General features: G+C 39.2%; 1 protein-coding gene across 1 annotated transcript in view; it reads left to right on the forward strand.

Moving 5' to 3' along the window:
- Nucleotides 1–24,081, forward strand: part of NKD1 (NKD inhibitor of Wnt signaling pathway 1) — a 108,776-nt gene extending 84,695 nt beyond the window's left edge. Inside the window, exons 5-10 of the mRNA XM_054640942.2 lie at nucleotides 1,212–1,318; nucleotides 3,833–3,928; nucleotides 12,216–12,363; nucleotides 13,371–13,455; nucleotides 17,204–17,334; nucleotides 18,068–24,081. Coding sequence (XP_054496917.1) covers nucleotides 1,212–1,318; nucleotides 3,833–3,928; nucleotides 12,216–12,363; nucleotides 13,371–13,455; nucleotides 17,204–17,334; nucleotides 18,068–18,642 — 1,142 coding nt within the window. The 3' untranslated portion in view covers nucleotides 18,643–24,081. The remainder of the gene's footprint in view (nucleotides 1–1,211; nucleotides 1,319–3,832; nucleotides 3,929–12,215; nucleotides 12,364–13,370; nucleotides 13,456–17,203; nucleotides 17,335–18,067) is intronic.
- The last annotated feature ends 533 nt before the right edge of the window (nucleotides 24,082–24,614 follow it).

Below are 24,614 nucleotides of genomic sequence, written 5' to 3' on the forward strand. Positions count from 1 at the left end.
AAGTATCTTAACTTCTAGCATGTTAGTGACTTGCTTTCCTGGGAGAATGGTTGGGAGGCAGCTCAGCAGTGTGGGACACCTGGAGAGCCAGTAAACCCAGTCTGAAATGGGTCCCCCTGAAGTGGAGGGGATCATCATGTCACCTTTTTTGTAAGGAATCTGACTTGATTGAAGTGGCACTGAATGAGATGCTACTGCCAAAGGCATCCCCAGGAAACAGCTCCTAACATGGCATTAGGATCAAGGCTTTGGGTAGATGCAAATGCTGCAGTGCAAGAGAAGAAAATGCTGACTTTAAGACTCATGCTTTTGCAACATTGCTGGGTTTTGGGGAGTTGGAAGGATTGCTGCTAAATGTAATGGAGTGTGGGCATAACGTTGGCAGAGGTGTGTGGATGTGTAAAAAATCATGTCTAAAAGTCTGAGGGTAGGGTTAAAAAGTTTGTGTATATTTTCATAATGCTAATGAAGATAGAATTAGTTTTCTTCAGATATAGGGTTTCATCATGTGCAAGGCTGAATGCCCCTGCAGAAGCCAAATGAACAGCTATTAAGTTCTAGACCTTTGTCTTTTAATCCACATGGGAAGCATATATCTTTCTGTTGTATATCTGATATATGTTGTGATAGATATTAATATTGATGCTCTTTATGAGTGCTGTTGATTTATGCAAGTGCCTGATGTTTTAACTTGAAACTTGAGTGAAATATGCTATTTCATGCATTGAAAAAATGCAGCTTAACCTTTTTGGCAGGTAGTGTTGCCTTCTTGGAAGGTACTAAGCTTTGTGTGTGTTTGAAGAGTGAAACTGGAACAGAAATGAGGGCTTTATTTCAGCTTCATTACTTCACTCACTGCTGGTGAATGTGATGGGTTTTTGCAATATGTCAGAAACTTTCAATATTTTGCAAATTATTCAACTTATTTGCAGTAACAGTTCTGCTATTTTATATTCTCATAATACTGTGTTTGAACTTCCTGTGACTCTAGTGATGTTTGTAGGGGAGGCTGTGTACCAAAAGCTGTTGGTAGATTGTCTGCTGAAATTATCCCAGATGTGTAGTGAACACAAAAGCAAATCAAGTATAATGATCCTCTCATACAAGTGTGCTGATATCAATTTCACCCTAAATATAAAGACAGATTTGCAAATATGAGACTGCTTTGACATTTCCTTATAAGCATTTTTTCTTAAATATGCTTTTCGCAGTGGCTTTGCCTCCAGAGAAGACAGATGGAGTTTGCAGTGGAGATGAAAAGAAAGCAGAAAAAGAAAGTGACACACGCACAAGTTCCAAGAAGCAACTGAAATTTGAAGTAAGTCCTTTGTATTTTAAAGTTTCACTGTACTGACATAATTATGGTAGAAAAATAACCTGTGGACCAAATAGTGTCATCTGATGCATGTTTATTGCTCCCAGTGTTTGTAGTGGGTACAGGAGGCAGCAGAACTGGCACAAATCAGTGCCTTGCTGTCAGTGCTCCATATGAGGTGATTAGTGGCACTTATTTCCAGGTTTGGAGAGAATCAAATGATGGTTATTTCTCTGCAGGATCTGAAATGCATAGTAAGAGGAAGCTTTCAGTTTAACCCTTTATTTATTAGGCCAGCTACCATATTATCAAATCCTTAGATTGGCTTTCATGGACTATTGCACTTGGGTAAATCTGCCTAGTGTAAAAGATGCCTGTGAAACCTTCTGCAATGATTGATCTTCAGTGCCCAGGTCTCCAAAGTGGAATAACCCTGACCTGCTACATGTGAAATCTGTCTGGTCACATGGCAGGAGGAGGAGGGTGATGAGTCCTATGGGCTATTTCCTTGTAGGCTTGCATCTGTGGAACATCATATAACTGTCAGACATTGTGTGCAGTTGGCAGATTCTGTTTCTGTAGGGAGTGTTTTCATTAATATGAGTATGGAAATATGCAGTCACCCAGCTAGTGGGTTGTCCGTCTTGGTGAGGAGGAAGATATTCTGGCACCAGCAAAAAATAGCACAAATATTCATCTCTGCACTCCAGCCTTTTGGTGCTGTCAGCCTCTCTAAGTAATGAGCTTTGTGTTTCCTCAGTTGATGTTTCAAAGACCATGCAGGCACCTTGCAGCATGGCTGGAGTGTTCTTTTCCATCTCGCTCTGGTACAATTTTATATTTTATTGTTTTAAAGCAGATTAGGGGGAGGTAGGTTTCCCATGGGTAGTTCAGGTGTTGCTTTTGTGCCTTCTGGGGAAGTTACTTTTCTTTTTTCCTAGTTTTTTTTTTTTTCCCGCGCTGCTATAACTCTTTTTCTAGGCCTATTTTATATTCTACCTGAAGTAGCAGACATTTGCAGACAGGAAAGGCATGATAAATTGCAATTAACAGTGCCTTGACATTTGAACGTTGGAGGACACCTGTCAACATGGTTGGTGCCAGAGTAGCTGGAGCTCCACTGTACCAGCAAAGTCTGTGCTTGTTCCCAAGTAGTTCTTGGCATGCCATAAAGGTTAGCACTTGGTTCTAGGCACCGTGACTAATGCACGGAAGGTTTCCATGGCTCTTAGCTAAGCAGAGCACATCCTCACATAAAGATGTTATGTTAGGCAGTGTGGGACAGGGAAGTACTAATATGTGGCAAGAAACCAAGTATTGATATTTTTTTCCCTTGTTCTACAAATGAAAGTTTTCCAGCAATGTAAGCTGGGAGCTAAGAGACTGGTAAATGCTTCAAAGGTATAAAAGAATCAGAAAACCCAGTGTTGCGACAAGGGGTCTAAACCTGAGGTGAAAGTGATTTGGCTTTTAAAGGTGCCAGGAATGTTTATGTAACACGAAACTGTGTTTCCACAGCGGAGTGTGGGGCACTTGGCAGCTCTCAGCCGGGCTTGTTACAACTGAGAGGAGCTGCCTTTGAACTCGGCAGGGGACCGCTGCCCATAACTGCTGAAGGGAATTGGTTTCAAGTCGGAAGATAACCAGGTGTTTTGAGGTCTATCATGCTGAAGCTATTTGGGCCTGTTTATTTTACTTGCATACAGTGACTTTCATTTTAATTGCACTGTAACTTCTCTGTTTTGCCTTTTTGTGGCTCTGGATAATTCTGATTGCACAGGCCTTGAGAGGCAGCGAACGATTTGCACCCAGGTGACTGGAGTCAGTCAAAGTGCATCCTTTGTTCTTGGTTTCGGTTTGGGGATTTTTTTCCCCTCTAACAAATTGATTCTTTCAGGTTTCCACAGATCACACTCTCACTAACAGAAGCATAGTTAAAACCAGGAGCAGGCTCTACTCCCAGGTTGTTCTTGCCAGTTTCAAGGCAGGCTCTGTTTCAGGAGCTTCAGTGATGTTGTACTGCACTAACTCTGACAACCTTTGCCTGTCAAATATCTGTGTTGAGGACAGGTCTCTCTGGTGGGGATCTGTTCCACACTGCATTAATCCTTACTCCTGGCCCTGTGGTTTGCTACCTCTGCTTCTATTGTCTTCTTCTTCCTGAGTTAAGTGTAGTTTTCCTTCTCACATTTTAGTGGGGAATCTTACCATGTTTCGAGAGCTTCAGGGAATAGTCTTCTTGTACCTTTTCCTGTTTTCTACAATGTAGTAGAAAGCAAGTTGTGAATTCCCTGAGGTGTAACCCAGAGAGTTGGGAGAGTTGTGTGATTATGATGGGACCTATTTGTTGTGGTGGACAGAGACCTCTCCAGGACATACCCTGATGTCCTGTCTTCCTTCCTCCCTCCCTTCTTCCCACAAGGGAGGGAGGAAGTAAGAAAGCAGCATCTCACAGAGCCTCCTCTGCAAACAGGCCTTTTGCTGTAGGTAATCAGCTGCTCTTTGCATGTTTCTTAGGAATTGCAATGTGATGTGTCTGTAGAGGAAGATAACAGGCAAGAATGGACCTTCACTCTGTATGACTTTGATAACAACGGAAGAGTCACACGTGAGGTAAGCAAAGTACAGCTGCCCCTTTATGTGCAGCACTTGCTAACAAGAGAAGTATTTTACAACAGGAACATTTTTTTCTACTATGAAGTGGAGGTGTCCTGCCAACTTAAACAGCAGTTTCCATGGACCCTTCCCTCCTAGAAACAATCCCACCAGTAGTTTGCTGTTTTCAGATCTACTGTGCCGTTCTTTAAGCTGGTTGTTGTTTAATACCTGAGATCAGCCTTTAAAAAGTAGTACTGGCATTTGAGGAGGAAAAATATCTGAAACAACTGAACAGCTAAACACATTGTCAAAATAAACCCCTGCAAATGTATATTGTTCTGGCTTCTCTCCTGCTTTTCAGAGTTAAGCTAACCAAATAGCAAGGTTGCTTACTGACATTCTTTCCAACAGTACTAACTATACTCTTCTATTGTTTTTATGAATATTGGGCTGATCTCTGCCTTTTCCCTCCAAGTATAAATAACACTGATGATGTTCTCTGGAGGACCATAAAGAATGGCTGTCAAAGCATACCTGTGTGTATTTTTTATTATCAGGATGTCTTCAAGCCAAATTAGAGGATGTATAGATTAGGATATAGTTCTTTCTGAGAACTATTTCTGCCCAAATTGAATAATATTTCTTCTAGAAGAATGTCTTTTACTTGGGATTTATGCTGTCTGCTGTCATTGATTTTTGTGATGTGTGTTTACTGGCTCCCATGCCTTTAGATAATCAGCTGAAAATCAAAGGCTTTTTTCTCTCTTAGATCTGATGCTGGTGCCTGTGACAATTACTAAAAACTGTTTGAAAGCAATAGGGCAAATACTGAAAGTGTAGTGGCCTTAGACGCCAAAAAGTCTGAAGCAAATTTGTTTTGACATTGCCAAAGGTGATGGCTGTTCAGGGTTTTTAACATGTATTTGAACATCATTACAAGGCTATTTTTATTGTCTCTACTCTATAGTACTTTGAATAGTCAAGTGAAATCTGTGCCCTCATGCACAAGACCAGGCAGATGAAAAGTTGCAGGCTAAGTCCAGAGTTTCAAATAGGAAGATGAGATAGAGAGGGCAAGAAGGACAGGTGAGGTGAGAAAGTAGTATTGTATTTGTTAATGTTTGTGGAACAGAGACTAGAAAAATTAAATAACTTGCTTGAAGTCTCACGAGAACCTAGTGGCAGATTGAACCCAGGTCTTTCAGGACCCAAGGCTAAGTCTTCATTACAAGATTATTGTGACTCTCAAAAATAGGGGAAAAACACACAAAACCCAAACCCACACACATTGGGTGTCTTTTACATTCAGGCATGGAATTCCCATTAATGTCAGTGGGGGTTCCATGTGCTGAACATAACGAGAATATGCTTTCAAGTATGTATACAATAATTACTTGTGATTATGTGGTACACCAAAGAGCTTAATTTGACTGTACTTTGAGAATATGTTACAGCCAAATTCTACCTCTCCCTGTTACAAGAGCAGACTACAGCTTAACTGAAACCAAATCTGTGCAGGGATTGAATATTATACTGCTCTGAGGTCTGGAGATTGCTACATTCAGGCTTGAACCTGTGCCAAAAAAAATTCTTTCAACCAAGGGACCAAATAGGTTGATAATTTTCAGCTCTTTACACGTGACCAAAGATAGAAACAAGAAGTATGCACCATTCCAAATCTTCCCCTTTATGTCATACACTTCTTTTGCAAACTGTTCCAGGGCCATTTGTATAAGCCATCTTCTTGGTTATCTTCTGTTGAATCCAGGTGCAATTTATGAGGGGTTTTTTTGAGCAAGAATGACCAACAATAGCAGCTCATAGATAATCCTGGCTACAAAAGAGGAATTTTAGTCTCTTAATATGACATAGAATTTCTTGTTCTCTTGGCCCCTGGGAGATGGGCAGACATAGTGTGCCTGATACTGTCCTTTGCTTAGCAACTCTGCTCCTGTTCCTGCAAATGACTTAACCAGGGGGAACATTAAACATTTGAATAGTTTCAATTAAAATTAATAAGAGACATGTTTTCAGTCAAAAGTATGTGAAGTACATTGCTGGAGCAGGGACAAAATGGGCAGTCTGAGGAAGAGGCAGATCTGTACCAGTGCCCTTTAGTGAGCTGATGAAAATGCATTCAGAACCAGTCAGCTTTTCTTAACAAAGGTCCAGTGTTCTGGTGAGAAAAGCTTAATATGGACCTTTTCTCCTTCTTGGAGAATTTCCCTTTAATGTCTCCTGGATTTATATATGGATTTAACAGAGACATTTTTTCAGTTAGTTTTTTACCTGCAGACCTGGAGGTGCTTTGCAAAAAGAAGTCAGTAGCATTATTCTTGCTTTTCACCACGTTGTAAAAGTGAGACAGTGGAAAAGAAGTAGCTTGCCCACCCACATCCATTTCATTTGATTCCAAATCATTGTGTTTAAAACATTGTACCTCATGTCCAGAGAATTTCCAAAGGAATCCAGTGTTAAATTAAATTTGTAAGACACACATAGCTGGGGAGCAATTTTACTGATGAATTGAATTGGCTTTTTCATTCAAATGTATAAAAATTGTAAATAAGGTGTGTATTTCATTGCTACAACTTCCCTTGGGTTCTACAGAATGACAGATCACTGCTAGAGCATTCAAATTCCATTTTAGTGAAACTTCTCCTGGATCTAACAACATCTTCAGAACTTAATGCTGCTTTGATTTCCTCCTAGAGTCTGTATGACTTATTCTGTAGTCCTTATAATTAGAAATTCACATCTAGTCATGCTTCTTGAAGAGATAGACCCGTTATGAAAGCATAATTATTGGGATGGCAAGTTGTAAATTAACATTACTGTATGTTATTAAACTTCTGCTTTTTCTGTCATAAAGATGACCAGTTCTCAGTCCTTTTTGGTTTAGTGAGAGATAACTTTTCCTGCTGTAATATGTATATTACAAAACTTGGCTAATAACACTTCCCTTCATTCCATAAGCCATAAGAGGACAATTCATTATGTACAGCAGGCCTTTTTAGAACTGACAGCTGCACTGTAATTATCTTCACATGAATATTTGTAATCGGACTTGAAACTTGGATAATTGAACTAATGTGTTTTGATCCGTGAGGTTTTATATTGAGCTCTCTGAATGTAATTATGCTTCATAAACACTAGGTTTTTTTTTTGGTTTTTTTTTTTGTAACCAGTTCTTCCATGTAATATTGAGTTTCTTTGGTGAGCAACTGCACAGGAATAAGCACAAAAGAAAGTTACTTGTCAGGACAAAAAAAAAAAAAAAAAAAAAAAAAAGAGAAATTTCTTCTAGAGCAGCTTTTGAGCAGATAGCAAGTGAAGTTCCTTTTGCGTTCCAAATAAGAATGATTCAAAATAGTATGTGATCAAACAGAGCTGATGTTGCAATAAAAACATCCTGCTGTATGTAGAAATCAGACTACAAACAAAGTACAAATGAGACATTTGTATTTATGTTTTTCCAAGGGAAAAGTAATGAACTGATATTGATGTTTCTCTTCATGCATTTTTAATGCTAAAATTGTTCTTTGTATCTTACATTAAATACCAAATTTTTCCTCTTATGTTTCCTTTGTGACTTGTTCTTTCCCTTTTTAGATTCTTTTACTCCTATACTCTGATGAATAAAAAGGTTTGAGGTTATATCTGCATTCAGAGCTCAGCACCAAGTCATTGACTTGGGGAAGGATATTGGCTTTTTTGGGTCACCCATTTATCAGCCTGACCCTTATCTTGAAATCTGTTGGTTTTCACTGTGTTTGTGCTAACTCAGGATATAGAAAGAACAATGAAACCAATGGATAGAGCAGCAGTGCCTATTGTATCTGTGGCCATCACTTCAGTCATTAAAAATGATGGTTTCATGTCAGATAGAAATATAAAGAAAAAATATAACTTTCTCTCTTGGTTTTAAGGAGAGTCAAAGAATTCTCTCTCAGGCAAGCTACAAAGAATCAAACTGAATCTTTCAGTTTTATTGAACTCTTTGGTTTTGGGGGTGTTCTCTGGGGGTTTGTTTGTTTTGTTTGTTGGTTTAGTTTTTTGTTTGTTTTTGTTTTTTTTTCTAAGGGGAGGCTGGTAGTTCAGGGTTTTTGGGGTGTTGTTTGTTGGTTGGTTGGGGTTTTTTTGGGTACAAATATCTCATTCTGTTAAATTAATTCTAATGAAAAAAATCTATTAGTGTCTTCTACAAAGATCTCTAATTTGCTAACTAGTCTTGTGATGATAATCTATGCTAATATGGGAAAAATAAGGTCATCCCTTTACTACTACTATTCCTTAAAAATAATACTTGGAATAGGGACTTTCTCAGTCTCACACATATTCTGTATGGAATGAGGAATACTTCAGTGCTCTTATTCTTTTTTCAGATCTATTGGTTCCTCTAAATGTTACAAATTTCTCTGAATGTTATAAATGACTGTTAATCTCCTACTGGAGATCCATAAAGTATTCTGCAGATAGATGTGTGAGAGCAGCATACATGTGTGGACTTAACAAATGGAAATATTTCAGGAAATTTTCTCTTCTTAATATACTTTTATTGCATTGGCTGCTTGATAAAAAAGGATGAGATTTTCACCCTGGAAAAGCCAACCATGGTGTTCAATAAGCAAAAGACAAATAAATCTGGGTATGGCACGTGCTGGCTGTTTGGGTACTACTCAGTGAGCATTTGTTTTCCTCTCTGTGGAAAAATATCATAGTTTCAGTTTTAGTACTTGATTAACCTAGAGATCCCAGCAGAAATTCTTCATACCAGAAGCCCCTCAGAAGTTAGAGTCATGCAGAATACTTCCCTCTAAATATATTCCATTTACCATGAAGGAGAGAAATATTTTTGTTCATTCTTGTTTCTCCTTACCCATTTAATATAGTAGTCTAAAAATACACTTTTTGTGGGGGAAGGGCCAAGCAGTCTAAAGCAAAACAGTTGCAAAATACCATGATTTGCAAAACTCATCATTCATTGTGCATAAAGGTTTGATTCTTTGGTAGGTGGGCTCTGAGTATGCTGGTTTATGTATCAGACAAGAGGAACATTTGACTAGGTTTTATTCTTGATCTTTGAGGCTAAATTTCTTGAGGATGGTGAAATGCCCAGGCTGGGATGTAGAAGGCAAAGCTGTCTCAATGGATTTAGGCAGTTTTTAAATGAATTTAAATACAGATAATGTTCAGTGGGACAGCTTTCAAGGGAAAGAAGTCTGCTGGCAGGCTACTGGGAGATGAAAATACTTTTGGGGTAAATACACATGTAACTATAAAATACAGAGTGTGTAACATATATCTTAATGGTCTATTGCTACCAATTTGACAAGAAACCATTACCATATTAGCTGCCAAGACAGGGCTGTGAGAAAGGAATTTTAGTGGCAGTTCAAATTTCATTGACAAAGACCATTCTCAGTAGATCAGTGCCTCAGAAATTCAAGTGTTATAATTGTGAAACAACAGTTGTGAAGCAACAGGAGGCTAAGCTGCCTTGTGGCTGGTACCTGCTCAGCCAGGTCCATGGTACACGAGACAGAACAACCCAAGCAGCCTTGTTTGACCAAATCAGAACTGTCAATTTGCTGAAATTCCCAACCCCAAATTAGGACCACAAGTAAATTAATCCTGTAATGAAAACGTTGTTGTCAGTATTTAGGAGATCAGCATAAGCACTGAGTGGTTGCTCGTGGCTGTCCCTAACCTCGATCTTGGGACACATCCAGTGTGGGCACCACGTTCTGCAGTGCCAGAATGCAGGAACTTCAGGGCTGCATGTTAAACACATAACAAAATGCAGAGACAGCAGTGTGTCAGTCCACAAGGGTGCTGAGTCCTCTGTGCAGTCATTTCACAGCCTGGACATTAATTTGGGTTAATTTGGGCCTGTTTGGCTGAGACGTGCAACTTGTCCTGATGTGATATGCATGTGCACATAGTTGTGATTTGCCAAGTATGTGTCACACAAATGCCACATTTTGCCTTCCCTGACAGCCTTTGGGAGTAGTTTTTAAACTGCTGAGTCAAGCAGCTTGTTGAGAAAGACCCTCACAGAACACAAAAAGCAGATTGTCAGCCAGTTAGCAAGTTAGACCTCAACCCTGAAGAAAAACATGTAAAAGGTCAGTGGGGGATTTTCTGTCTTTGGTTTTTGAAGCTGAAACAGACTGGATGTACAAACATCTGGCTTTACAAATATCTGGCATAGCTGAAAAAAGGAAGAAGGGCAGATTACTGTGAGTGAAAGAGTTGATAATAACCTCTTGATAGCAGCCTTGTGTGGAAAGATGACATGTTGGCTAACCAACACTTGTCCAGGAATGTATGGGAAAAGCCCCACTCACCCACGTGCTGAGTGTATGGAGCCCAGTAAAGAGTAAATACTGTGCTTAAGTGTTTTGCTGAAGGAGAAGGTTTATCAAAGGGTGGGATTATAGCACAATGCTCCTGAACATGACTTATGGAGGGTGTATAAAATAACAGATATGGCTTGTTTGTCTGTTTATGTGCTAGCCTGGATTTTTCCTCTTAGATGAAATAAAAATTCAGGCCTTCAAGCTGGCTGTTGGATGTGACTCTGGCCACATTTAGAGATCTGGCTAGGTTTCAAATTAGGGTGGAAGCGTGAGAATGGAGATGTATTAAAGAGCTGTGAGGTGTCCACCAGATTGACATAGAGCACTCTGTCCCACACTCAAGCTTTAGACAGGGATTGTCAAGAGCATGGAAAGCAGCTACTGATAACAGCCCATATAGCTTCTTGCAGCAATGAGAGAAAAAATACATATTCTGCTCTCTTTTTTATGAATACTGTCTTGAATTTACAGGTCTGGAGAATTTCTCCTAAGTGCAGAAAAGTTAGAGAAGTTGCATGTTAAGACAAAGTCTGGACCCTCTAGGATTTAGTTATTCATTCTTCCTATTGAGCTGGAAAATCATCTACTGTAATATCATTGGTCCTGGCCATAAGGTCAATATTTCTCTAAATTCTGTGTGAGTAGAAATTAGCATTTCTATGTCATCTTTAAAACTGGCTCCAAAATGAGGACTGTGTATTGACTTCTAAAGTGGTGGGGGGCTCCATTAGGGCATACTAAACTTTGAGCTGCCCATGTTACAAGTGTGACTCCTGAGCAAAGGAGAAGTTGTAGAGGTTTTGTATTTTTATAGACCTGACTCTTAATCCTCAGAACCAGTTATACCTAACAAAAGATGATTTAGGTATTTCCTTTGTGCTTGCAGGCATCTGGGAAGAGCTTAGGTAGTAGGATAGATCAAGGAAAAGGAAGGACCAGCATGGGGAAGTTCTCAGATATGCATTCAATGGGCTCTTTATAGCCTGCAATGATCAGAATGCTTTATCAGAATGCTTTGGCCTTAAGTTGGTGCCCAAGACCAGTTTGGGTAAAATCCCTTTGAGGAAAAGCAGTGAGCAAAGAGATCCCTTTTTCATCCTGGCAATTTAAGGTAGTGCCCTGTTTGAGCCTGGCTAGATTAAATCAGCCTGGGAGACCTTTGAGCATCACCAGCTACCAAACAGTGTTTCTCCTGTTTGAAACCATTGGTTTGTTAAAATTGGCTGGTGTTCTTTCCAATATAGCCAGAAATGTAAGCCTCTGATCACATCCCATTGCCTTCAAAGAGATCTGTGAAGAAGGTTCTGTAATAGGCCTGACTGGATAATATTTGCAGTTCAAAATGTGTGTTTAAAACTGGTCGAATTTTGCAAAATATGCTAAACCCCAAAACACAGATGGTAGGGTGATATTCAGACAGACATAATTTCTTTCCAAACCTGAGGTTTACAGTTCTGCCACTTTTCTTACTGATTTTCCTCTAGATAATCAACCATTTAACTATGCCAAGGGAAAAAAAAACCAAACACCAAATCAAAACCAAACAAATAAGAAGACTGTAATGCCCAAGATTTTCTTCAATTGATGTATTGGCCACATGAACTCAATTTTTAGTGGAGTATGAATGATTATCCTTGGATTCTCTGTAAATCAAAGAAAAGAGAAGGCAGAACACCATTTTGCTGATTCAGAGCTTGGGAAAGCTGCAGATCTTGTGCTGTTGTTATTGGTTTGATAGCCCCAATTCATAAACCCATTTGATGAAGATTGTAACACTCCTGACTGTAACTGTGCAAGTTGAAGTCTTCTAAATTCAGTGACTTCTGAGGATACCTCAACATTTAATAGTGCCAAATCCAAAACAATTGTAAGCATTGAAGCTGTGGGTTTCATGCCATTTTCACAGTGCTTTGTTCTTCTGTGTTTCAATCCTTCTCCAGGACATTACCAGCTTGCTTCATACCATCTATGAGGTAGTTGATGCATCAGTAAACCATTCTCCTAGTTCCAGCAAAACTCTGAGAGTGAAACTCACTGTGGCACCAGACAGCAGCCAGAAGAAAAAGAGTATCTTGTTGAATCATACTGGTAAGGATGTGCAATCACCCATTGGAAAAATACAAAAGCTTCCAGAGTCCCTTGAAAATCCATCTCTATATTTTGTTAATACAAATACATACATACTTAAAGGCAAATAATTATGTGGGTCTTTTAAACCCCATGAGCCTGCTTTATGATCTTGACTGTAAAATTACCTGCCCTCCTTTCAGAGTCTCATTAGCAAATGAGGGTTCCCCCTTCTGATGGATGGAAGCAGCAGTAACCCAACTGTAGTAATTGTCTTTGTGCACTGCAAGGCAGATCTAAGGCCTTCTTGACTTGCACCATTTTATCTCTGCTGATATTGCAGCACTTGGTTTGTGTGGGAGGAGGTGTAGGGATGTAAAATCTTTCTTGCCCAGTGTGTAGCTACCACTGCTGCTGGGTAAAAATAAACAATTAAGCATAAGTAAACTTAAATAATCTGTGCATAAAAATTGTACATTTTCTGTGCTGGCATAGTCTGCCATTGTAAAAATGTTTGTACCACGATGGCTCATCTAACTTATCTTCCCTGTAATAATAATTGTATCAGCATAGTTACTTCAGTAGGTAGAGTAGTACTAAATTGAAATACTTAAAAGTATTTAAAATAATACTTCAATGGAAAATGTAGGCATCAGATCTAAAAGGAGAGCCTGGTCACCTCAATTTTAATAAAACAATGACTCCCACAAGAACAGACACAGGCAAATTCTCACTGCTGGGGAGCTCTGTGGTGCATTAGGGCAGCACTGAGCCTTCAGTGTGAGTGTGGCTCCACCTGGGCTGCCCCATGGAGTGCAGAGTAAACCCAGCCCTGGCTGAGATCCTGCAGTCCAGGTCACCTCTCAATAAAATCTGTCCTTTGGGTGAAAGCAGGCCTGGGAAGATGACAGGAAATGATGCATCACATCTGATCTACTCACACAAACAGAGGTGTTTGCAATGTGGAATGTTGGTTGTGCTGGTCAGCAAGGACAGCAGTGTGACAATAATGTACTTTCTGCTGGCAGATTTGCAGAGTGCCAGGCACAGAGCTGAAAACAAAGCTAATGAAGAAGCAAGAAGCTCTGAGAAGAAGCAGAGGGCTTCCCTCAGGTAAGGGGAATGAACACTGGCCCCTGACAGGCACTCTGAGGAAACCTCAACCATTGATTCCTTGCTTGCTTGTTTTATTTTAAAAAATTATTTTAAAATAGAAGAATTACAGGAGTTTCCATTGTGGACTTAAGAGCACATTCCATACCTGGATACTTATATTAAAACAAACAAAAAAGAAAAAAAAATCCTTGAATTTTCTTTTTCTATGAGCTCTTTGGAGGATCTGAATTGTCTTTTTAGATGCCATCTGCAAATAAGTGAGGTTAATAGCAGAGCTTTTTGGCTAAAAGTGTCCAAAAACCTTTTCCACTACTTCGAGGCCATCTCCTGTCTTTCTCTGTCCTCCTTCCAGCCCATCTTTTTCACTCATCAACTCAAATAGTGCCAAGCTTTGCATGGCCTAATTGGTTACCAGCTCATAACCCAGACAGAATGCTAGCAGGTCATCTTGGTGTGTATTTGATATATTTTAGGATTTTATGTTTCATAGCAGAAACTGCTTGGAAGGCAAAGGGAAGTGTGTGCTGAAATACTACAGTAATGACATTGACTCATTAGTTATGTTTGTTTCTTCAGCTGCAAATTTAAAAAAGAAAAAAAAACCAAACCTTTGGCTTTCCTTAGATTTAGGGATATTTGGATACATAGCAAATTTATCAGGAGAAGGAGCATTCAGTCTTATTGAAACTGACAAGAGAACAGTACCTCCCTTTTTTGGATGGAGAAAAAATGCTAGTGAGTTATTCCAGTCAGCAAATCCCAGTACAATCAAATTTCAGATTAAAAGAAGAATAAAATTACTATTAATCTTGTGTCAGCAACTCTGCACAGAATCTTCTATGAGCTGAAGAATACTCTGTGGTTTTACTTGCTGGCCTAGATGTGGTGTGCAGATTCCTTCTGCCCATTAGCAAAGTTTTGTCCTCTGTGAATTCAATAGATTGGTTTTGTTTGATAATCTAGTGCAAAAATCCCTTTTCAGTTTGAAGTCCCCTTCTTATCCACCTTAAAGTCCTGGCTCTGCAAATGTAGTGTTTTTATGAACAGCAGGCATTTCCAATTAAATCCACAGTCATGGAAGCATCAAATGTTGGGCCAAAATGTTTGTCCTTCTCCTTCCTTTGGTGAGAGGCTTCCTCACAGAGAAACTGTGTTTTGAGCTGAGTAGATCAGCATCAGACAATGGTCAGCAGCTGCCAGTTTTTGTTGCATCCCACTAAATGTAGACAGGATGAAGAGTGTCACACATGTTCACACTGTGTGTGTTTCAGGGATGTTTGTGCACTCTGGCCAAGCTGACAACCCTCAGGAAAGCTGCTGAGGCTCAGGTCAGAATCTCACAATATTAATGCAGTTGTTTCCCCTTTGAAAGCAGCAATGAGAACTTGTGAGAAGTGCACACATTTCACATGTTCAGTCACTTAGGGAATTCTAGGCAAGGTGTGATTAATATTCAAGATAAAATGGATAGAAATGTTTTTGTCCTGAAGGTTGGGAGATAGATGGGTTGGATTTTTCATTTGCTGAAAGCTCCAGGCAGGAGTTTTCATCTGTAGGGCTAATAAGAGTATCAAGATAAGTAGCTAGATTCATGGCTAGATAGCCTGGTTCTCCCTGGCTGACTTAAACTCTGTGTTCTCAGTGAGTGAGGCCCTCAGGGGATGTCCCTGCATTTTCTGCCCTGTGCTCTATTCCCCTTTCCTGCTATGTTGTCGTGTGCTCTGTACCATCAGGATGACACATCAGCATGGGAATTTTAGAAAGGACTTCCATACACCCCACAAACCCTCCAGCAGATGCCCTTTTTTATTAAAACCAGAATCATACCAAGCCCAAGCCCGGTAACAGCACTGTGTTTTTGCACAGTCCTCAATGCATGGTTGGTGCCTGCCCAAGTCCTCCCATGTGTTTGCAGGACAGCACTGAGGGCCTGGGTGCCAGACACTGCAGTTCTCAGAAGTACTTGGAGTTCCTTTGACACTGGAGCTCATCTCTCATCAGTGTATAATTGCTTTGCTGTGTATATTTGCATGAATATTGCTGAACGTCATCTTGCATGCAAGAAAGTTATTAGAATGTAGGGCTGTGGCACTACTGGCATAATTTTTTTTCCTCTGTCTTGATGAGAGATTTAATTTATTACGGTAACAAAATAACAGGTTCCCTGTTAGCTTCATTTCCAAGAGCAGTGCTGGATGCAGTGTTACTTAATTGTGTTGGATCAAACTCAGTGATTTGTTTTCTGGGTTAACTGTGAATTGTCTTCAGCACATGTGTTCAAGTCCCAGTGGTTTCTGTAGGTGATTCATGCCTGGCAACTGCAGTTAGGCAAGTTCTAGCCCCAGAGATCTTTAATGTTGACATGCTAAAGTGTAACAACACAACAACAAGTGTAAAGTTGTGTCTGATACAGGAAAGGTGCTGAGTTGGTTGGTTATCCAAAATGTATAGAATACATGGACATTCCTTTTTTTTTATTTTTTGAGAGTAGCCCATGTCACCTTTCAAAGCTGACTAGAATCTTTAAACCTTACCTGCTTTCCAGGCAGACTCTCCTCCATTCAGGAGACTCTACCTCTATCAAAGTAGAGCAGAAATGATCTTCCAGTTTGGTCAAGTCTTGTGACTTTGATAAAAGACACTGCAGGCCTGTGTCTGACAGAGACACGAGGAGCCTCAGTTCTGTAATGTCCCTGAACAGCACAAACTAGACCAGGAAAGCCATTTGTGCCAAAGCTCAGGGGGATCAGCTGCCTCTGGAAACTTAGAAATGTGTTAATAGACTAAAAGCAGAGTACTGGGCACCATACAGTACAGAGCCCATATTTAGCAACTGGTGTAGGATACAAGGCCAGATTCTGGTGTTAGGCTGACATCAGTGCACTTGCACAGAGAAATAGCAAAGCCAATCTCGTGGTCCTGGAGACTGAATTGTTTGAACGACAAGCAGCAACTTAATCAAGGGTTTTCTGCTTATACTGTTTGTTATATTGAAAATGTTGTTCATATTTGCAGACTTCCCATTTAAATTGCTGAATAAAATTGTTTGGTATTATGGGCTACAATACTGTAAACTTCTGCCTGATTTTTTTCTGTCTCATAAATGAGTGGTATTTCAGATATTCATTCTCAGGAAATAGTTCTGCTATAAATAAAATTGCAAAGCTGAGCAGGAAAAGGAGTTGGGATTCTAAAGCCAGCGTCTGATCTGATCTTATTAATTATATTTTGGAAAGCTGCAGTTACCTCTGAGTGTCCTACCAGCACCTTCTCTTCCCAGGCTCTCTCTGATTACTACACCTGTGGTATTGCCTGTCTTTCTGAAGCAGGAGCACATGGATATTGATCTGGATTACCCCAGCACTTCCTCACAGTGGTGGGAACGGTCATGAATCAAAAAGCAAAATTTCTTTGGCGTGTCCTAATTGGAGAATTGGTTGAATGATTTGGCCCTAAGACAGAAAGTAATAAATGCTAGGAGTGGTTTTATTTGCTTTTGCACATGTGATGCAATTGGAAAGCCTCCTTTGCTTTGCAACACCAGGGTTGATTTATGTGAGGAGAAGGAACAGTCAGTTTGGGCCTATCGTCAAAACAAGTCTGGTCATCCACAGTTTCAAGCGTTTGTTGTTTCTTTGTGAGCAGCTCCTGTCACTTCAAAGGGTCCATTAGTTGTTGGTTTGCAGATGGTGATAAGAACTTTAAAGAAGTTCTGCTGAATGGTAATTTTGCTTCCTGCTGACAGATACCACCAGAGTGAGAACAATCCAGAGCAAAGTGGGTGCTATCGTCATTGTGTTGATGAGAACATTGAAAGGAGAAACCACTATTTGGATCTTGCAGGAATAGAAAACTACACATCAAAGTTTGGGCCAGGTAATTTATGTTGTAACCTCATAATCTTTTGTTCCTTCAGTTGCATGTTCCATGCCAGGGACAGTGAATTGTGAAGCTGTGTGCTTTGTCTGTAGTGACTCAGGAATAGGACTGTGAATACTGCAAGATAATTACTGGTGAAGGTGCTATCACTACAGAGTGGGTAATGTGCTGCAAGGCTGCTTTGATGTACTTGTTTGTGTAGCTAAGCTTGGAGCTGAGCCTAGGAGAACAATCTTTACATCTAAATTATTAAGTTTAGTCTACGGGTGAGGTAAGGATTGACTTTTGGATGTTGGAGCTTGTTCCCAAGATGAGACCAGCACATATTTTATAGTCACTACTGACCCAAAAATAGGAGAATGTGTGTTTGTACCTGGAATTTTGGCTCTAGTCCCCACATCAAAGAGATTTGGATTTCCTTAATTTCCCTGCCCTCTGCCAGGGTTTTACTATTCCCTTCACAGTTAATTTGATGACCAAGAGTTGGTAACATAAAGATTTTTATACACATACACACACACAGTGTGTGTTCAACTTCTCTAGATAGGTATTCATATTTGTGTATTATTTACTGGCCAGAATTATAAAATGTAATTAAACTAGACAGCTATAATTGCATTCACTTCCTTAGGAAAAATTTGTTCTGCCGATAATGCTATCCCTGCCAACTGCATGCTACTAATTACAACTTTGAAATACTAGATGACTAACTCAGCTTGTTATTTCCTAGGATCTCCTCCAGCAGCTCAAAAACATGACCCACCAGGCAGAATTGTGAATCAAACTAGATCCCGTTCTCATGAGCCTGAGACCTTCCATGCTCACCATAGGAAATCTCAAGTGGTGGATCCAAACCACATCAATCTGGCTGAAAGTTCCTATGCCAAGATTGCAGAAATCCAGCAGAGGCTCCGGAACCAGGACTCCAACAAGCACTTTGTGAGGTCTCCCAAAGCCCAGGGCAAAAACGTGGCCCCTGTGCATCCTGGAAGGGCAGTTAGGAATAAACCTTTCCAAGGGGTGCCCTTGCCCATGGCTTCCCCAAGTGCACGGGTGGGCCAGAACCTCCCGTACCTTCCCTTGCAGTCCCAACAGATCCACAAGAAGCATAAGCAGAGGGCAAAGGAGAATCACCAAATGTGCAAAACCTTCCAGTCTCCGGGGACAGTTGTGGAAAAGGAGCACGTGAGAGACCTGCCCACAGTCATTTTATATGAAGGCCAAGTGGGACAGATGATACAAAGACATGAGCACCACCACCATCACGAGCACCACCACCACTACCACCACTTCTACCAGACATAGAAGAGATCCCACCAACATCCTCCAGGAATCATCCCAAATGAAGGAAATGCATTCTTGTGATACCAGGACTAAGGCATTACTATGATTAATATTGTCATTACTCCATTAATATTCAGCTAGCATATATTTTAGAGGTTTTATGGAACTCTTGAAACTCACCCTATTTATATGTTGTGGAACCGCATAGCTTACTCAAACACCTTGTGGATTTTTTTTTTTTTAAGTGGCTTGTAAAACAGCAAACAGCCATAGCTTTTTGAGCTGTGATTTAATACAGGTCGTCAACGCACTTCTGTACAAGTACTACTTCCAGTGTACTCAGAAAGATACTTCAAACACTCCTGCAGACATCCAGCTTTCCACTCTGCTGTACGCCGGCTGATCGCACACAAGCCTTTCATCAGGGGAGCAATGTTCGAAGGGTTGGACTCCAGAGATACTCAGATAATGGAAAATACAAACAGCTGCTACCTCTAGTATTATTCAGATTTTATTTTCTTTTTATTGATTGTAATGTGCTACAGGGGGGAATTTTAATATACTGTGTTCGTGTAGCCTGTTTGTGTTCACATCCTTTCAAATCATCTTAATTACAAGGAAATAATAGCTAAACTTGTCAACAGGGCTACATTTGTATGACTTACACTTTATTTTCTTGGAGATTCTTCATTGACACAAGTACAGTCTGTTATATACTGGGTAATATTTAAATATACTTCTTTTATTTTTGGTTTTTCTTTTGCTTATTCTCCACTCTGTTTGGGGTACTATTTGAAAAGAGAAGGATGTGAAATGGGGCTTTCCAAAGCAGCACTAGACTTTAGTGCTTGGGCCATAAGTTTCATTCATGGGGCTTTGAGAAGGAGAGGGGTTGATTGGGGAGATTTGTTTTGTTTAAATCCACAGTTCTTTGTTATGAGAAAGAATTGAGGAAAATATACTTTCTCACTTTAAATGTTGGCAAATATATATAAAATATAAATATAAATATATATATATAAATATGCACACTCTCAGGTACATTTTGTTGTGTTTTAGAAATCTGTGGTTTGAATATTAACATTATATTTGTTTTTTCCACAACAGTGACTTTTTAGAAACATATGCCATGGCATTTTCTTGGTGCCTCCAGTTTGAATTTCCCAAGCACCTATCAATTTGTGCTTCTCCCATTTTAGAGATGTGTATAAAAGTATCATTCACAATCTTCCTGGATTCTTCTACTTTTTCCATATCAAAGGGCTTCCATTCCATGAAGGAGAATCAGACCACACTCACAAGACCTTAATGGTTGCTGAGAAATTTGAAGGTCAAAAGAAAATGGGAAAAGTGAAACAACAAAAAAAAAAAAAAAAGGGTCAGCGCATTGACGTTTTGCTTTCTGTGGAGCCCAGATTTAAAATAGATTCACTTGGGTTTTGTACAGATCACCATTTTGCAGGTAGAAAGTGACTGGAAAACACCTACATTTCTTTTGGAACATTAAAGTAGAGAACTCCTACATAAAGACATAATTGTTCTATAAATGTATTTGCTTTTGGTTTTAATTATTTTTAATGTTGTGGTATTTTGTCAATAGTATATATTGTAAAATGTAACTATCCGACATTGTTATAAGCCCTTTATGATTGGGGTATTTTTTGTTTTCTGACTAGAGTTTTGATCAGTCCAAAATGGGGTCTTACCTTACTGCTGACCAGGTTTAGGGGGATGTTGTCCTTCCTAAGAACACAGAGACATCACCTTGTAAACAACAGAGGGAAGCCTTGCCTTCTCACGGAATTGGAATGGAATCACTGCTTCATGGTAATTAGCTCAGTCTCTTGTCTCCCTGGATCAGCAGATGTTTAGACTTATTGTCCCCTTGAAAAAATCTGGTTTATTTTATTTTACTTTTTTTAGCTGTCAACAGCGTGTTCTGTAAAATCTAACAAAATGTTTTTAAAATGTGTTTGATCTGTGTGACAACTATACTGTTCTGTTTATTTTAAAATTCCTAAAGTCCAAAAATATTTATATGCAGAATTTTCTGTGTTGATAATATGAAAAGGCCACGAATTTGGTTAGTTACCACTGAGTTGTTCTAGTCTAAGCCTTTTTTGCTGCTTGTGTATCATTCTTTTTCAATGTATATATAATTATGGACTGCAAAAAGAAAAAAAAAAGGCATTTATATGTCTAGTAGAAGGAATAAGCTTATTTATATTATAGTGTTAAAAAAGTCTGATGTATTCAAGTGACTTACATTATACCGCATGCAAACACACAGTGTACATTCCATCTAAGAAGGGATGCCATGCTATTTGTTTTGAAGAAGTAATTAAAACTGTTCTCTTTTCAGTAGAGCATGTGCCACAAAGACTGAGAGGTGGAAATTGTTCTTTTTTGTTCAATTTTCAATTGTTCAACTTTTTTAAATGCAGATTGTTACTGAAAACCAGAAAACGTTGTAGAAAACTCAAGTGCTTTCAGAATTGTGGGGTTTTCTACAAAAGGGCAGCAAAGGGGTAAAACTGCTCCTTCACCCAAAGATATTTTGGTGGAAAAGAAAACAGCACCGCTACCAAAATCCATCTGAGTGAGAGGTGTGCAGTGCTGGCTGTGCCAGGTGGACTCTGATGTGGAGCACAGCTGACCATTTGTTACTGCCTGGCATTGCTTTGGTTTGGTTTATTGTATTTGGACATTCAAAAGACAAATTCTGCCTTGCTCAGAGTCTGTGAAACACAAATTTATCTTAATAACATGGCATCCCCTTATGAAACCTTACACCAGCCATGTATGAATATACAGTATCTAAATACTGTGTTGCAGTTGTGTTATGTGCATTATAAGTGTGAATAACATGTAGCACAGTTTCTTTTCACAAAACCTTAAATTTCTGTACCTTTTAAATATGTTTGCTTTTCAGTATTTTGTATAGTAAATATAGATGGTTTTGACTAAATGCTTTATTTATTTAACAGCAAAAACTGTGCCAAGAGAACCCCCTGTTAATTAAAGTTTTACTAGTTCAGAAAGTATATTTCTTTCTTCTTGTTGTGGATTTCAGGGGCCTGTTGCAATTGCTGTCAGTGCTTGCAGATCCCACTGATGAAAGAGCTTGCATTAACATTTTTGGGAACAGGATCAGGAAATTACGTATGGGCTGGGTATGCTTTGGTCTAATATTTAAAATATCAAGTTTCAAAGTTAAACTTCTTGTCCCCTGCTGTTGGACCTGTGTTGAGTAACTGATATTTCATCTTGCTATTAATTCTGAAAACTTTTCCTTAAAAAAAAAAAAAATATTGGTTTAGGTTGTTCAAAACCATAGCTGAATCAAGATTTGAAAGAGTTTAGTTTCTGGTTGATCAAAACATTTACTTCCAAAGAAAAACATACCAGAGTTGAGTATATTGTTAATATTGAAAAGTGAAATGGAGTGGCATTAAGTAATTTCAGATGAAAACTCCAGACTTTTCACTTCCTTCTTCTGTTTTCACATCAGGCAGTTCAGCAAAATGAAGTAAATCCTGAAGTTTGCACTATTTGCTGAAAAAATTAAATTGAAAAATTTTGCTCATCTCTACCAGCTGCAATTCTGAGGAGGGCGGTGTTTTGAAAAGAAGGGTTGCTAAGATCTCACAACTTCATGACCACAATAAAAATTAACCTAAGCTAAGGCTGTGAAGTAAAGTCTCTGTCCCAGTGAAATCCCTGGCAAGACTGCTTGGTTCCCACTGGCTGCAGGGTGCCTATAAGTTCATTCCAGGAAGGTGGGTTTGAAATCTTCATCATGTGCAGCCAGTAACTCCAGTATTTATTTTTTCTGCATCTTACTGCTGATGGGTTTGCTAATAGTAAATGGAAGTTTTGCTGTAAGAGATCAAGCTGGTAAATTAATTAAGATTTGCAGCAAATATTCTTTACACTGATGTCATTGGAAGCCCTCAAGGCACTTCCAAAACTCTTTGAAACAGCCTCATATCATTTATTCTTTGTTAGAAATGGAGACCCAGTTCTGCCCTTGGATGATGAGGTACAGATTCTCCTGGCATATTGGCAGAGCAGCCCCAAATATATCACCAAATATATGACCTCTATTATGGTTTTTCTACTCTAGTCATTGTGAGGATAGAAAAGCAATGTTTGGCTGGAGAAGTACTTTAAAGGTGTGTGCTTTGTGTGTGTATATGTGTGTATATATATATGTGTGTGTGTGTGTGTGAGCGTGTCCTCTGGCAGAAGTTAGTGAGTGGAACAAGATGGATTCTGACAGAGGTGATTTTCTCTGAAGGGATGAGCACTGTGTGTGCTCAGCAGTCCACAAGTTGCCACATAAACACAGAGCTCTGATGAATGCATACTGTTCTCCATATGTCATCGTGTACCTCAATTACTGAATGACAGATTTCATTTGTATTCCAATTAACAGGAAAGTTGGGCCCCTTTGGGCCAAGATTATACTTGAGAAAAATTCATCATGCTAGAAAATTTGCAAAAACATTCACCATAATTTTTGCCTGGAGTACAGGCAAGAATGTTCATGTTTGGAAACATGTCAGCTAATCAAGTCTCACCTTTAATTACCTTGATGCAATTCATCAAGATCTGAAAATACATTTTCAAACATGACTTATTCATGGCTTTGCTGGGAACCAAGACTTATTCAGCATCCTATTAATTGTCAGACTTCTTTGGTTTTGGTTTTGTTTTTTTCTTTATTTACCAGCAGAAACATGTTTGAAAATCCATAAACTAAAAATTGAACTTAATGTGTTTTCTAAATAGCTTCTGGAAGAAGATATCTTTCCTAATGCACTTACCAGTAAAACCAGCCTCTATTTATGACATAATAGTGTATTTTGTTTGCTTATTTGAACAGATGTTGAGTTGATTTGATTTGGAAGGGTCTGTTTTGGGGTTTTTTGTTGTTCTGTGCACATTTAAAATGTGCTTAAAATGGTCTAAAAGGAACAGATAAAGAAAAACAAATTATATTGAAATTATTCAATATACATTGAAATGCATCCTATTTGAAGCTTGGGTTGTAGTTATTAAATAATGAGGTTTTCAATGATGCTTTAATTTACTTTTATAATTCTATATATTTCTAGATAACTCAATCCTAAATGAGCTGAAATGATAGGAGTCACATGGATGAAGTCTTCTAATTTCTTTGGTTTAAACTAGCAGGATTTACGGACTATTCAGGCAGATTACTGTGAGGGTTAGAGCTGTGAAGAAAGAGTGGTAAGGGAAGGATGGAAGGATTTGAGAAGTGTAGGGGTAGCACAGAACTGTCCAACAGAGGGGCTGGGGGAGACACACCAGGGGCAGGAAAATCCTGTATGGAGAAATTTTTATTCATATTACTTTTATGAATCTCTTCTGGTGCAGTTTTTGCTCATAAAACAGCAACAGTAGTTTGTAGAATGCTTTTCACTGGGAAAACTTGAAAGACTTTCTTTAAGAGGTGAATCTCCAGCGTGCAGGGGGAGGCACAAGGCAGAAAGTTGCAGATAATCACTGGGGCTGTGGCAGAATAAGGAAGGATCCCTGAGTCCCTGTCCAAGCTGAGGGAAATGGTTTTGGAAGCAGAGGTGTTCCTACAGATGTTTTGAATATTCCTTAGAATACATTTTGAACAGTGACATCAGTTCTCTTTCTCTTTGATTACAAACACACAGAAATTGGTCAAATGTTACCCAAAGTTTCCATATCTGTCCTGATTTTTCTAAACACTAAGCATTCACTATGCCTGTGAAATCTACTGACACAGGATAATCTTTATAGCACAAGGAATCACAGACAGGCTTTGCTGGCTGTCTCATCAGGCTGGTGTTCTGGGATCTGAGACTCAAAAGTTCCAGAAGGTTTTTAAGGATGTTGAAGACATAATGTTAAGGGGCTTCATAAATTTGGCAGTGGGCAAACATTAACAATGGCAGGCTGAGTGGTAATGATGAGCACTGTTCTTTCTGGTTTCT

The sequence above is a fragment of the Agelaius phoeniceus genome, chromosome 12, assembly GCF_051311805.1.
Source record: "Agelaius phoeniceus isolate bAgePho1 chromosome 12, bAgePho1.hap1, whole genome shotgun sequence".
Lineage (NCBI taxonomy): Eukaryota > Metazoa > Chordata > Aves > Passeriformes > Icteridae > Agelaius > Agelaius phoeniceus.